At 60.9% G+C, this 15,033-nt stretch overlaps 2 protein-coding genes across 2 annotated transcripts; both read left to right on the forward strand.

Moving 5' to 3' along the window:
- The first annotated feature begins 1,947 nt into the window (after positions 1-1,947).
- LOC132319728 (serine/threonine-protein kinase pim-1-like) lies at positions 1,948-12,232 on the forward strand. Its single transcript, XM_059831227.1, has 7 exons — positions 1,948-1,982; positions 6,947-7,003; positions 9,805-9,911; positions 9,995-10,045; positions 10,276-10,642; positions 11,304-11,480; positions 11,764-12,232. The coding sequence occupies exons 2-7, from the start codon at positions 6,961-6,963 to the stop codon at positions 11,868-11,870; spliced, it is 852 nt and encodes a 283-aa protein (XP_059687210.1). The 5' UTR covers positions 1,948-1,982; positions 6,947-6,960; the 3' UTR covers positions 11,871-12,232.
- LOC132319707 (serine/threonine-protein kinase pim-1-like) lies at positions 12,189-14,394 on the forward strand (the record flags this gene model as incomplete). The annotated part of the gene is given in 6 exon segments (XM_059831024.1): positions 12,189-12,276; positions 12,372-12,478; positions 12,570-12,620; positions 12,851-12,963; positions 12,965-13,133; positions 14,290-14,394. Coding segments are annotated over 6 exon segments (633 nt in total), but the record flags the coding sequence as incomplete, so codon positions are not given.
- Positions 14,395-15,033: the final 639 nt, after the last annotated feature.

The raw sequence follows: 15,033 nt of genomic DNA on the forward strand, positions 1-15,033 counted from the left end.
ACTTTGCTAGTCCAACACAGCACCGCCTGACCAGGAGGGTAGTGCTCTCCCTGCAGCTGGGTACCTCAAAATGCTCTATTTGTGCCAGCTCTTAAGTCTCCTTTCTCCGCTTCAGCTTTGGGATGGGAAAAGGAACGGACTCTTCTCTCTCGGCTTTTGTTCTCATTCAGAATCGAAAGCTGCCGCAGATCCTGGGCTCGCTGCCGCAGATCCTGGGCTCGCTGCCGCAGATCCTGGGCTCGCTGCCATGGCCTTGGGCTCGCTCTGCCCCCTGAAATGTCTCCCTGTCCCTCGAGAGCAGCTGATGGGGAGGGAAAGAGCAAGAGCAGGTTGGCTCAGGGCAAAGCACCCGGGTGCCAGGCCAGGCCCTGTGGCGAGGCGCCAGCGACAAGCCTGTGCCGCCCTCTGCCGTCAGCCCTGTCCTCCCCAAACAGGCCGGTTTTGCAGAAATACGCCTGCTTTTTAATTCTCCTGCCCTTTTTTGAGTGCTCCCGACCCTCCCGCCTCCTGAAAGGCTCTCCCCAAGTACTTGACAGGAGCCATGATCCCGCCGAGCCGGGACCTGTGTGTCCAGCCAAGCCAGGAGGCTGAGCTGGGGGGGATAATGATCCCTTTTCCCATGTCCCCAAGGCCCGAGACACCCCGAGGGACGCTCAGCTCCCCTCCTGCCGTCGCCCTTTGCAAACAGGGGAAACTGAGGCGCCTCCTGAGGAACTGACTCAGGTGAGGCACGGCCGTGCCGGCGGCCTGGCCGTGAGAGGCGGCTGCTGCTTCACCAGGGGCCATCGCACGTTTCCCCCAGGAGCGGGAGGTCGCCACGTCCCCACAGCCCAGGGAAGCCGCTAACAGCAGGACCCGTCCCGCTCTTCCCTCACCCGGCGCCATTGAGGCCCGGCGGCTGCCGGCCATGCCAGTGGCGGGGTTTCTCCTCAGGGCGTGAGAGGGATGGCAGCGCACCGGGGGCTGGCAGGGCCCCGTGTCGCCTGGGAAGTTTGTGGGTTTGGACATCTGTGCGTTTTTTTTCCAGTTTATCCCCGTTTACTCAGGGGGTGACCGACTGCGCCTCACGGCTTGCCCCGTAATGGCGGCTCCTCCCTCACCCCAGTTGTCCTTATGAGGGGACCCCCCGGCACCGGGGCTCAGCTGGGGGCTGGAAATAGCCCCCAATGGCCTTGAATCCTTGAGGGGACCGTGACAGCCGCGGGTGCCAGCGGAGCCACCCCGGGGTGCCACAGGGACCCAGCTGGGCCCTGTCACCACTCACTGTGTGTCCCCCGCCCTGTCCACTGGCTGCCCCCCGCGGCCCCGCGGGTGGTTTAACCCGCTTCCCCCCCAGCCTCTCCCGATGGTTTCGCCCAGGTGCTCGCTGGGCGCGTATTTGTGTGCGTGTCCCCGCAGCGTGAATGGTCTCTCCCCTTCCCCAGGGCGGCGTTTAACCCTCCCCTCCCTCCCCTCCCTCCCCTCTGCAGGGTCCCCCCCGGTCCACGCGGGGACCGCCACCTCAGCGCCGCTTTCCCGCCCCGCTCCGTGGCCGTCAGTGCGAGTGGTTTCCTCCACCATCCCCCCGCCCGGGCGGGATGGTTTATCCCCTCCTCCCCGCGGCAGATGGTCTCTCCCGCCTCCCACGGCCCCGCCTCCGGCCCTGCAGCCCCCGCCTCCTCATGGGACGTCCCTCCCCCTCCCCCTCGCGATTGGCCGATCTGCCCCGCCTTGCCCGGAGCGGCCAATGGCGGCTGTCTCTGCGGCCGGAGGCAAGATGGCGCCGGCGGGGGCTGCGGGCGGGCGGCGGTGAGGCGGCCTGCGGGGGGCCGCCGCCTTCCTCCGCGCTCCGCCGCTGCGCCGCGGGGCCGGCCGGCCGGTGGGCTCGCTCGCTCGCTGGCTGGCCGGCCGGGCCCGCCACTCCGCTCCCCTCCCCTCCCCTCCGCCATGGCGGCCGAGAGCGGCAGGCAGTTCTGGAAGCGGAGCGCCAAGCTACCGGGCAGGTGAGCGCGGGCCCGGCCGGTAGCGGCCCCCCCTGCCCCCCGGGCAAGGGGTGCACGGGCCGCAGTCCCCCTCCTCAGCTGGGGGCTGTTGGGTAGGGGGGCTGGAGCAGCCCCTGTGCCTTGGGCAGGGGCTGTCGGGGCCTCCCCCCGGCTGTGGGGCTGGGGGCTGCGGGGTACCCCCCTGCAAGGGTGGGGGATACCAGGGGTCTCTGCCTCGGCTGTGGGGCAGGGGAGCTGGCCGGGGAGCCCGGGGTTCCCCCCTGCAATAGGGGGGCTGCCAGGGGCCCCCCAGGCTGTGGGGCCGGGGAATTTTGCTGGCGGCAGTCCCCCTGTGGAAGGGACAAGGGTAGCTGCAGGCTTGGCCCCTCATCTGTAGGGCAGGGCAGGCCGTGTGGGGGCTGCGGGGCCCCCTGTGTGCATCCTGCGCCCCAGGGGCAGCAGGGTGGAGGGGGTGAGGGCCTTGGAGGCCCCCCCGGGGTGGCCTCGGAGCCAGGGCTGTACTGTCCTCCTTTCCACAGCTCTTGAAGAAAGCTCTTCCCTTCCCGAAGCCTTTCGAGGTGTTGCCTTGGGCTCTCGGTGTGCCCCTCCCCTGCTTTGGTTCCTCTGGCTGGGCTGTCCCGGTTCCTGTCGAGGCACCCACGCTCACCCGGGGATGGGAGAAACAAGTGCAATGTCTGATTGGAGCCGTGTTTAGGAAGAAGCAGCTGGTGGTGATGAAGGAGGTGCTCCCTACAAGGCCCTGGGAGCAAGGCTTGCATGGGGAGAGGGTGCCCACCTCTCTGGGGAGGCTTTCACAAGTGCTGTTCCCATCTGGTGCTCCTCCCGTTTGCTCTCATTTGCCTTCTCTGAACCCTGCCCTTCCCCTCCTGGTGTGTGGACGCAGTCTGCAATGCTTAGTTGGCTTTAAATCCTGCTAGGCCAGTTAAATCTCCCTTCCTAATGTGCTTTCACTCAGTTGTTTGTCGTTGCGCCGGCTCCCTCAGGTTGGTGTGACAATCCAGGTGTGTGGCGAGCAAAGGGAAAGCAATGAGCACTACGTGTTCTTCCTCTTCTGCTCATGGGGGAAGCAAATGCTGTGCTGTCCCTGGGTCCTTTTGTCTCCCGATGGCTCCCATCTCTTACCCGGAGGTCACAGCCGTGCTTCCAGCCCGTGGTCTTAGACAGCATCTCTCTTGTGCAGTGGGTGACTTCGAGCTGCAGCTTGGAAAGCTCAAACCAGGTGAAGCGGTCTGGGAGGCAGCCGGTCCTGCCTAGACATTACACTCCAACGTCAAGTTTGTGGCCAAGTTCTCCCCTGCTCCTAACTGGCTGCTTGGCAACTATCCTGCTGTCCAGGAGCCTTGTTAGCACCTCTAAATACCCTGCATGCAGATCCTGTCCAGGGACGGTTCCTGACAGGTCTTGGGCAACGCAGCCACGAAAGGTGGAGGTGGGATGTGCTGCGTCCATGGTCAGTAGACGTGAAGCTCCCTTCCTTCTTTTTTGTCTGAGTTTTGAGAGATCTTCCCGTACAGATTCTTGGCTCTCTCCTTTCTTTGCCCTGACAAGCTGGCAGAGGGAGGCTTTGTAAAGCTTTGGAGATGGTGTTAGCTTCCTTTTCCATGAGACTTTGTGCATTTGGTCACTTAGTTGTATTAGCTTTGAGTCGGTGCTTTTTCCCTGTAGATTTAAGGTGGCAGAACTCGTAAATGTTGTTTCATGTTTCCAATACTCCCCCGTGGTTTTTGCATTGGGCATTTTCTCCCCAGTAATTTTCTAGGGATGCATTGGCAGGTTGGTCTAGCGTGTTCCCCTGCATGATGGGTTGTTTATTTCCCGCTCTTTAGAGAGATGGGCAGTCAGGCTCCGGCGTGGTGTGGTGTGTGTGTGTATTTAAATGCGGTTTTAAAAGGGAAGAAACAGTCTGCTAGGAATAAATATGTTCTGTGTCCGAAGTGGCACCGAGGTTTCCTGGCTATGCTTTCTGCTGCAGTGTCAATAACCCACACCCTGCGATGATCTCCTTGTGAGCGGTGTAACGCAGATACCACAGCTGTTGTACCAGACACAGAACATACGGGTAACAAGAAATACCTGTCCCAAAGAGCGTAAACTGAGACAGGACAGGGGACTCGTCCAGTCAGCTTGGGAGCGCAGCATCAGCTTAGGTCTCGGCTCCTGACTCAGTGGTGTGTTTGCTGAGTTGCTGAGAGTTAGTGCCTGCCCTGAGCATGCAAAAGTGAGGTGAAGACAGCTTCAGACAGGGAGTTAAGCTCGGAGAGAGCAGATTCATCTAGCCGAGCTGCATCAGGGAAAACCAGACAAGAGTGAGTAAATAAAGTTACTGAGCATCACTTGGTGGTACCACTGCCCTGCCTCAATTTTCTCAGCTGTCAAAGTAGGATGTGGTAATGCACCTTTGTGTGGAGCTGTAGGATCTGCTGGGAGTGAGCTACAGGGATGTGAGCTAAGGGAGCGGGATCAGACACTGCGGCACGAACTTGCTGTCTGGCAGCTGTGCGTGTGCTTGTGTATCTTCAAGTCAGCTGTTGCACCCCTCGGAGCATTTGCGCTCCTCCTGTCCAGCCTGTTACACCCTCAGTTAGTTACGCCTCCTGGTTCTACCCTTTAATTAACTCTTGGTTAATACTTTTCTTTCTTCATCTGAAAGTTACAGTTCTCTTTGAATTCACTAGGCATGCTCAGAGAGTAGGGGGCTTAATTGGGTTGGGGCTGTTCTAGCTAGGAGGTGTGTTTTTTAGTATTAAAATGAGATTATAATGAGACAAGTTAACTCTAGGGCACTATTTTGGCAGTCTATTCTACTTTCTACGACTCGTCCTTGTGCTCATCATTCTTGCTAGTTAGCAGAGAGTCAGTGGAGACAGTCTTTATCTCTAATATGTCTAAGTACCACGTGCAGTTGTTACCAAGTATCTTCTCCACAGTCGTCTTTCTTACTTTTAACCCTTGTTTCTCACGATGCCCTGTAACGTTCCCCCCTTTTCTTTCCCTTAAGCAAATTCTTTGGCTTTTAAAAGTGGTTCGTTGTGTTTCATCATTACTTTTAGTGTCCATACTTGCCCAATAATTTCCTTTAGTTTACACCAAAGGATAAGATTTACTATTGTTAATGTTGTCGTGGCGATTAGTAACACCAATATCGGGTGGGTCATTATGTTTAAGACTTTGGTAGCTGACGGGGAATAACCCCTAAACACATCCCACCCATTGTGCTCTCCCTCTGACTTCACTCGTTCCACTCCTTGGTGTATTTCCTCTGTATCACGATGGACAGTAATGAAAGTCTTTTTTCCACTTTCTTGAACTTTGTTTTAACAACCTTTTTAAATTGTCCTGATGCAATAGTTTTCTTACTAGAGTGAGATTCATTCCAATAGGGCTGGGCTGTATATCCTGAATCAACGTATAATTAAACTGTGGCAATTGAGAAGTAGTAACAGGAGCCGTGTAGTTAAAATCACATCCTGTAAGACTAACCAAGTTGCAAATGCAAATATTGGAATGGTTGCTCATGTCCACCATTTGATCATCTACTTGTACAAAATCACATTGAGATCTCAGAGAAACACATCCCATACCCCTGTAAATGATGATGGTTCTTAGGGTCTCGTTGGGATGCACCTCCAAGTGACAAACATTTTGTTCAGTGTCAAGACAAATATCTTGCCCTTTGATGGTGTTTCCTTCACAAAGAAATCCTTGCTGGTCTCGTAGGATACAGGCCTCGACATCAATAGTTTGCCACTTATTCCCGTTTGTCATAGCCCATACCCTATGTCCGAGGGGATAAAGTACAGTTCCGTGGTAGTTTAATCCTAGTGCAACAATCGGGTATATGTTATACACTAAAGCTTTGTATAGTGTTAGTAGAAAAGCTGTAGCTGTGTTGTTAGGAGGGTCAAAGGTAAAATTAACCAAATGCCACCACGCTTGGAATCTCCTTTCAAATTCCGTTGCGTTATTCCAAATGACCTTTCGGATTTCTTTTGGTAGGATTCCGTCTTCACCTTCCCTAATGATTGCAGCTGCTATTGTCTGTAAGCATAATTGAGCTTGGATACAGCTGAGTGCTGTAGAAACATTAGTCTTGAGCCACGTCTAATGCCGTGGGATGCGGGGCCGTGCTGTGTACCGGGGGATGGCGAGGACTTGTTTTCCAGAGATGGTTTTTCAGGGTGGGGTGGCTGTGAAGAGTTACCCGAATGGAGGTAGTAACTCAGGATCCCTGTCTCACGTCCAGAGCTTGTCAAATTAGCGATGAGCATTCAGCTAGTAGCTCCTCTCCGAGGTGATGCTCCCCATGTAGTGCCTGCAGCCCTTGGGCTCCCTGTCCCATTCCACAGGGAGCGGAGCCGAGGGACTGACATGTGGTGACTCCTGTCAGGCCACGTAGGAAGTAGTTGGTTAAGCTGGGATTTGGCCCCGAGTCAAACCGTGTACCGTACCAGAGGCTGCTTCGCCGTAGCGTTGGCTACAAGCCTGAGAGAGAGTGTGGGGTTCAAACCCTCAGGTGTGTTGTGGAGGAGTCCCAGCGTTGCTGGCTAGAGTCTTTCCCTGTCCCGCAGGGCTCGGAAGTGTGAATTCCCAAACCTGGAAATCCCCCTTGATGGAGAAGAGAATGAATGTCAGTGTACGAGGCAGGGGGACTGAGACACGTGGTCACTCAGGGTGAATCGGTGGTGTAGAAAAGAGCAGACCTCAAATCCCAGCTCAGGCTGGAGAGAGCTTGAGAGTTTAAACAAGGCTTCTCTTTGCTCCTGCAAAGAACCAATCTTCAGCTGAATGTGGCACTTTGGATCTAAGGCTTTGAAGGCAGAAGGTTATTGAAGTTGCTTTTGGTCTGTATTCAGCTCCTGAGAGCAGGCAAGAAGTGTGACCCCGGTCTAGGCTGAGGAGGTGATTCGTGGGTGCTCTGTGGCTTTTTGCATTGTCTTCTTTTTTGTTTTATCCTCTTCCTGCAGCATTCAACCTGTCTATGGAGCACAGCATCCTCCGCTGGATCCCCGGCTCACCAAGAAGTAAGTGTTTATCTCCCGGAGACACAGGCCACGCGGCTTTGCAGGTGTTTGGCTCAGTCCTGCAGTAGGTGGAAGTCTCCAGCATCCTCTGGCACCGTGATGTTCCAGCGGAGAAGGGCAGAAGTGGTGCGCAGTGCTGTCTTGAGCTCTGCGAAAGCTTTCGGGGAAAGCTTATCTGCTGGTGCCCTTCGTGGCCAGAAATCCGTATTGTACCAGCCACAGCAAAGGAGACAGGCGTATTTCTTAGCAATGGTGACTGAGCCCTCTGCTCGCCTTTGGAGGCGGAAGAATGAAAGGAAGAGGAGGTAAAGCTGCCCGGCACTGCGAGGCTGCAGAATGGCAGCCCCCTTCCTGGCAGAAAAAGGCAGAGCTGATCTGAACTGCCTCCTTGTCTCTGTCTCGTGCTGTGTAGCAGTGAAGGTTGCCCCTTTTCTGTGAGGCTTCAGGTGGTGGACTTTGACTCCTGTAGCTTACGGGTCAATGCAGAGGCTCCTGCTGAGCCTGAGAAAAGAACCAGGCTGGTCTGTCTGCTGGGAGCCATCGCAGCTGTAGCGGGAGCGTCCAGGAGCTCAGAGCGGCTCCGTCTCACCTCTGCCATGCCTCTTCCCAGGTCGCAAGACTTTTTTTGGGTGTTCATGTACCAGTTTTCTCTAGGGTGGAGGGAGGCAGAGCTGGAGGAATTACCCGTCTCTGAGCTGGGAGGCCTGGCAGCTGCCCGCGCTGCCGCGTCTTTCCATGTTTCCTTGCCACGTGCAAATCTCAGTTTGCAGCTGAGTTTTGGTTTTCTTCACGGGTGTCTTGGCTGGGGCTGGGGAGGGGGGAGCCGGCCCGGGCTGTCCGCGCTGCCGAGTCTTTACACGTAACCAAGTGTGGGTTTTTTGGGTGTTCATGTACCAGTTTTCTCTAGGGTGGAGGGAGGCAGAGCTGGAGGAATTATCCGTCTCTGAGCTGGGAGGCCTGGCACCTGCCCGCGCTGCCGAGTCTTTACACGTAACCAAGTGTGTAGCCGGCGGGGTGTTTTTGTTACTATGGTCCAGGGGAATTCAGAAGTGTTAATTTTTAACGCGTTTTTAAATAAAAGCGAAGCACTTGATGTGATGGAGACATGCCTTCATTGCGGGGCGGGAGGAGGGATGCTGCGAGCGCGCTGGGTGCTGGTGCCCACCCCGTGGCTCCCTTGGGGACCGCCGGTTCGTCTCCGCCCGAGACGAAGTCCACAGGGCCCCCCCAAAGGCTTGCCGAGCGGCGGTCACCAGGACCAGCCTGCCGCAAGCCCTGAGCTCCAGCAAAGCAGCAAAAGGGGGATTTTCGCGTGGCTGTGGGGAGGAAGAGGCGCTCCGGGACTCCCCCCCGCCCCGGCCGCGGGGATGCGGCGGCGACGGCCCCGAGGGCCCGATCCCGGGCTGGCGGCCGGGCCGGGCCGAGCGTCCCGTATCCCCGCGACGCCGCGCGGGTGGGTTCTATTCCCCCCCTCCGCGCGCTTAACGACCACCCGGGCGTTCTGTCCGAGCCCTGGCAACCGGGGGACGCGGTGGGACTCCCGCTGGGCACGGCCAGGCGAGCGGACGGCCGAGCGCAGCGGCGGACGCTAGCAGCGGCTCTCCACGTCCCTCTCCCCCTTCTTCTCGCCCCCCACGCCCCCCCAAGCCGCCGAGACGGATCCCCCAGCCCCCCCGGCGCCTCGGGCGCCTTCTCCTGCCCGCCACGGCGTGGCCCGCCGCGGCCTCGCCTCTGCGCGGCTCTCCCCCTATTGGCTGTGGCGGCGCTGGGCGGCCCGGCGCGGTTGGGCCTGGCGTGGCAGCGCCGCCCCTTGGCTCTCCCCGGCCCGCCCCCGGCCCCCGCTCCTCCCGGGGCCGGCTGGGGGCCGCCGCGCCAGACGGGAGCCCGGCAGCGCGCGGAGCAGCCGCGCCGCCGCCGCTGCCTCCCCGCCCCGCTGCCGCTGCCGCTGCCGCTGCCGCCGCCGCTGCCGCCGCCGCTGCCGCCAGGCTCCGGGCTGCCCCGCCCGAGCTTCGCCGCTCGGCAGCCCGACCGCCGGAACCGAGCCACCGGTGCCCGCTCCGGCGAGGGAGGGGCCGGGACGGGCCCCGGCCCCGAAAGCGGGCGAGGGAGCCGGGGTGCTGCTCTCGCGACGGGACTCGCGGGCCCGTCTAGGTTCCGGGAGCGGCGGGGAGCTGCACAGCGCTCAGCTCCGACCCGGTAAGGGAGACGGGGCCCGGTTGGGTCGGGGGACGGTTCGGTCGGGGCCCGGTTCGGTTGGGGGACGGTCGGGGCCCGGTTCGGTCGGGGCCCGGTTCGGTCGGGGCCCAGTTCCGTTGGGGGACGGTTGGGGGCCCGGTTCGGTTGGGGGCCCGGTTAAGTTGGGGGACGGTTCGGTTGGGGGACGGTTGAGGTTCGGTTGGGGCCCGGTTCGGTCGGGGGACGGTTGGGAGACGGTTGGGGCCCGGTTCGGTCGGGGGACGATTGGGAGACGGTCGGGGCCCGGTTCGGTTGGGGGCCCGGTTCGGTTGGGGGCCCGGTTCGGTCGGGGCCCGGTTGGGAGACGGTCGGGGCCCGGTTCGGTCGGGGCCCGGTTGGGAGACATTTGGGGGCCCGGTTCGGTTGGGGCCCCGGTTCGGCTGTGGGACCATTGGGGGACGGTTGGGGGCCCCGGTTCGGTTGGGGGACGGTTGGGGGCCCCGGTTCGGTTGGGGGACGGTTGGGGGCCCGGTTCGGTTGGGGCCCCGGTTCGGTTGGGGCCCCGGTTCGGTTGGGGGACGGTTGGGGCCCCGGGCGGAGCGCTGACGGCTGTGTCTCACCCACAGCAAAGGAGAAGGAGCCGCTGGAGCAGCTGTACGAGGTGGGCCCGCTGCTGGGGAGCGGTGGCTTCGGCTCGGTTTATTCCGGTATCCGCCTCTCCGACAGCACACCGGTAAGTGGTGGGGACAGTGGCGGAGGAGGGGGAGGCGGCGGTGCGGGCGGCGTGCTCAGCCCGCCGCTCCCCTTGGCTTGCAGGTGGCCATCAAGCACGTGGCACGGGAGCACATCTCCGAGTGGGGCGAGCTGGTGAGTGACCCGGGGGCACCGGGAGAAACCGGGGCATCCCGGGCGGGGATAAGGCGAGGCCCGGGAGGGCGGAAACCGGGGCACCGGGGGACGCGGAGCTTCCCCTTGGGCGGGGGGATGCCCCGGCACTGGTGGGGTCGGACAGGGGTGCGCTGGAGCATCCCAGGCAGGGGATACCGGACACACGGCGCAGCGTGAGCTGCACTGACAGTCTCATGGTTCCCCCGCAGCCCTGCGGCACCCGTGTGCCGATGGAGATCATGCTGATGGCCACGGTGGGCTCCGGCTGCAGCAACATCATCCAGCTGCTGGACTGGTTTGAGCTGCCAGACAGCTTCGTGCTGGTGCTGGAGCGTCCGGAGCTGTCGCAGGACCTCTTCGATTTCATCTCGGAGAGGGGGTCCTTGTCGGAGGAGCTGGCGCGAGGCCTTTTCCGGCAGGTGCTGGAGGCTGTGCGGCACTGCCACAGCTGCGGGGTCCTGCACCGCGACATCAAGGCTGAGAACACCATCCTTGATCTCGCCACCGGTGAGCTCAAGCTCATCGACTTCGGCTGCGGCACCTTCCTCAAGGACACGGTGTACACCCAGTTTAAAGGTGAGCCCACACCTGGGGGGATGCTCCCGGTACCGGGCATTGCACGGCCCAGCCTGGCTGGGCACCGGCGGTTCCCCCGTTTGCTGGGGGTGTGTGTGTGGAATTACTGATTCCGCCAGCTGCCAAGTTGCTTTTTGGCGCGGGGCGGACGTTGTGAAATGGGAGCTGGCTCCAGACCCTGCCGACAGCCTCCGCCACCCACCCTGCCCCGGGCTGGGGCTGGGGGGAGCCAGCCCGACCAAAACAAACCCCCGTGGGGGTAGCAGAGGAGGGGGTTGCAAAGCCCGTGCGCCGGCCGGTTTGCTTTGCAGGCATGGAAGGGCTTGGGCTGCTCCGCTGCCCTTGTTTCCCTTGGCTTTCTTGTTGGTTTTGGCCAAGGCTGGGGGGGGAAAGGCGTGGTTTTTCCCCACCCGTGGGTTTTCTTTGCATGTAAGGGTCGGGCCTTCCCCGGGCCCGTGCTGCCCTCTTCCGGCACCGGGGGCTTTTTTTTACACCCCAAAGTTTGTCAACAAGAGTCACGTGCCGGCGAGGGGGCGGCGGGTCACACCGTGTGTCCCCCCCGCCATCGCCATCGGTGCAGCCCCCGCATCCCCAGGGATGCTCGGGCAAGGATCCGGGAGCGGGCAGCATCTGCCTGACGAGTTGCGCCTGTATTCCGTAGGAACGCGGGTGTACAGTCCGCCGGAGTGGGTCCGCTACCGCCGCTACCACGGCCGTTCGGCGACGATCTGGTCCCTGGGCGTCCTGCTCTATGACATGGTCTGCGGGGACATCCCCTTCAAGCAGGACGAGGACATCATCCGGGGCCAGCTCTTCTTCCGGCGGCGGGTCTCTCTGGGTGGGTACCCGGCTTCGTGACGGGGGGGGGATGACGGCTTTTGGGAGATGGCACCGGGCACACGACCATCCCACTCTGACGGCTATGGAGGAGGTTGATCTCCCACGGTTAGCTGGAGGAGGTGGCACATGTCCTGCTCTCCTCCAAAACGGATAGTCGATGATTAGGAGGTTTGGGTGTAAGCTCTGAGCACACCCAGCATGGCCGGGGCACTGCGGACGCTGGTACGAGGTGGCCAAGAGCCTTCTCCGACTGACCGGCGGTTTCTGGTTTCTCTCCCCAGAGTGCCAACACCTCATCAGGTGGTGCCTGACCATGCGCCCTGCAGACAGGCCTTCGCTGGAAGACCTTTTCAACCACCCGTGGCTGCAGGGCATCCACCTGCCCTAGGAGAGTGCAGAGATCCACCTGCCCAGATGGATCCAGGAGCCTGGCAAATAAAAGCTCCATGCGTCTCCTGGCTGTAAGAAGCAAAGACCACCAGGCTTCTTCCTCGTGACCGGAGCGCTGAGCGGGGATCATGAGATGGGAACACCTTCATCTTCTCCTGGAGCTGGCCTGGAGCCCCCATCTTCCAGGCGCTGGTGGCCACCACCTAACCCGCCTGTCCTGGACTCCCATCTGAACGACCCTGTCTCATCTGCTGCTTTGCCAGTAGACTTTTTTGGTTGGTTCTGTTTTGGGGGCTCCCAACCATCTTCCTGACCTGCTGATTTCGGGACCGCAAAAATTAACTCGCTGGCCCATCTACGTTCTGGGACCGGCGGGGAACTGCACACCGCAAAACTACAACCAGGTAAGGGAGACGCGGTCCGCTTTCGCATGGTCCGGTTCGGTTGGGGGATGGTTGGGGCCCCGGGCGGAGCGCTGACGGCCGCGTCTTGCCCGCAGCGAAGGAGAAGGAGCCGCTGGAGCAGCTGTACGAGGTGGGCCTGCTGCTGGGGAGCGGCGGCTTCGGCTCGGTTTACTCCGGTATCCGCCTCTCCGACAGCACACGGGTAAGTGGCGGGGACGGCGGCGGGGCGGCGGAGGAGGGGGAGGCGGCAGTGCGGGCGGCGTGCTCAGCCCGCCGCTCCCCTTGGCTTGCAGGTGGCCATCAAGCACGTGGCACGGGAGCGCATCTCCGAGTGGGGCGAGCTGGTGAGTGACGTGGGGGCACCGGGAGAAACCGGGGCATCCCGGGCGGGGATAAGGCGAGGCCCGGGAGGGCGGAAACTGGGGCACCGGGGGACGCGGAGCTTCCCCTTGGGCGGGGGGATGCCCAGGCACCTGTAGGGTTGGGCAAGGGTGCACTGGAGCATCCCAGGCAGGGGATACCGGACCCCCGGCGCAGTGTGAGCTGCACTGACAGTCTCATGGTCCCCCCGCAGCCCTGTGGCACCCGTGTGCCGATGGAGATCATGCTGCTGACCACGGTGGGCTCCGGCTGCAGCAACGTCATCCAGCTGCTGGAATGGTTTGAGCTGCCAGACAGCCTCGTGCTGGCACTGCCACAGCTGCGGGGTCCTGCACCGTGACATCAAGGATGAGAACATCATCCTCGACCTCGCCACCGGTGAGCTCAAGCTCTTCGACTTCAGCTGCGGCACCTTCCTCAAGGACACGGTCTACACCCAGTTTGACGGTGAGCCCACACCTGGGGGGGTGCTCCCGGTACTGGGCATTGCACGGCCCAGCCTGGCTGGGCACCGGCTGTTCCCCCGTTTGCTGGGCGGGGGTGTGTGTGTGTGTAATTAATTATTTTGTTTGTTTGTTTTTGTTTTGGTTCTCCTTTGGTGGCACCCAACCATCTTCCTGAGCTTCTGATTTCGGGACGACGAGAGGATCGGAGACCTCACCACGAGAAGAGCTTCAACGGGGGGGAAAAGTGACTGTGGGGGGAGGGCAGGTACAGAAATGGTTTTTTTTTTATGCTGTTGTCAATAAAACCAAACCACTTGATGTGATGGAGACATCCCTTCATTGCGGGGCGGGAGGAGGGATGCTGCGAGCGCGCTGGGTGCTGGTGACCACCCCATGGCTCCCTTGGGGACCGCCAGTTTGTCTCCACCCGAGACGAAGTCCAAAGGTCCCACCCAGAGGCTTGCCGAGCGGTGTTAACCAGGACCAGCCTGCTGCAAGCACCGCGGGGAAGGCTGGATCTGGCCCTTGGCGGGCTGTTTCCAGTGCTGACTGCTCCTGGCAGGTCCCCTGGGAGAGATCAAAGGGGTGTGGAGCCCTTTTCCTTTCCATTCCTCCCCAGGCTGGTGCGGAGCATGTGCTGGGGATGGCAGTTGGATTTCAGTCCTTTCCCCCACCTTCCGGTGGGTTTTCTCTCTTTTTGGGGAGAGGAGCAGGATGTGGGCAGAGCAGAGGCAAGGAGCCATCTTCCCTTGCCAGGGCGGAGGGGTCACTCTCCTGTTTTTCTGGCTGTGTGTTTTCAAACCAAGTCTTTGATAAAGCCAATACACGAAGCCCGAGAAGATGATGTGTGAATTGCCGTGGAAAAGCGGGAGGGAAAGCTCCTCCAAGGAGGTTCTATCCCTCACGGTTGAGAGGGAACAAACCCTGCTTGTCGCACCCTGTAGCCCACAGGTTTTTTGACCTCTGGGTGGAAGGAGCGGCGTTGCCACCCTGGATGGACGAGCTCCTTTCTGGAAACTTTGCTAGTCCAACACAGCACCGCCTGACCAGGAGGGTAGTGCTCTCCCTGCAGCTGGGTACCTCAGAATGCTCTATTTGTGCCAGCTCTTAAGTCTCCTTTCTCCGCTTCAGCTTTGGGATGGGAAGAGGAACGGACTCTTCTCTCTTGGCTTTCGTTCTCATTCAGAATCAAAAGCTGCCGCAGATCCTGGGCTCGCTGCTGCAGATCCTGGGCTCGCTGCCGCAGATCCTGGGCTCGCTGCCATGGCCTTGGGCTCGCTCTGCCCCCTGAAATGTCTCCCTGTCCCTCGAGAGCAGCTGATGGGGAGGGAAAGAGCAAGAGCAGGTTGGCTCAGGGCAAAGCACCCGGGTGCCAGGCCAGGCCCTGTGGCGAGGCGCCAGCGACAAGCCTGTGCCGCCCTCTGCCGTCAGCCCTGTCCTCCCCAAACAGGCCGGTTTTGCAGAAATACGCCTGCTTTTTAATTCTCCTGCCCTTTTTTGAGTGCTCCCGACCCTCCCGCCTCCTGAAAGGCTCTCCCCAAGTACTTGACAGGAGCCATGATCCCGCCGAGCCGGGACCTGTGTGTCCAGCCAAGCCAGGAGGCTGAGCTGGGGGGGATAATGATCCCTTTTCCCATGTCCCCAAGGCCCGAGACACCCCGAGGGACGCTCAGCTCCCCTCCTGCCGTCGCCCTTTGCAAACAGGGGAAACTGAGGCGCCTCCTGAGGAACTGACTCAGGTGAGGCACGGCCGTGCCGGCGGCCTGGCCGTGAGAGGCGGCTGCTGCTTCACCAGGGGCCATCGCACGTTTCCCCCAGGAGCGGGAGGTCGCCACGTCCCCACAGCCCAGGGAAGCCGCTAACAGCAGGACCCGTCCCGCTCTTCCCTCACCCGGCGCCATTGAGGCCCGGCGGCTGCCGGCCATGCCAG

The sequence above is a fragment of the Gavia stellata genome, chromosome 30 (assembly GCF_030936135.1).
Source record: "Gavia stellata isolate bGavSte3 chromosome 30, bGavSte3.hap2, whole genome shotgun sequence".
In the NCBI taxonomy this organism is placed as follows: domain Eukaryota; kingdom Metazoa; phylum Chordata; class Aves; order Gaviiformes; family Gaviidae; genus Gavia; species Gavia stellata.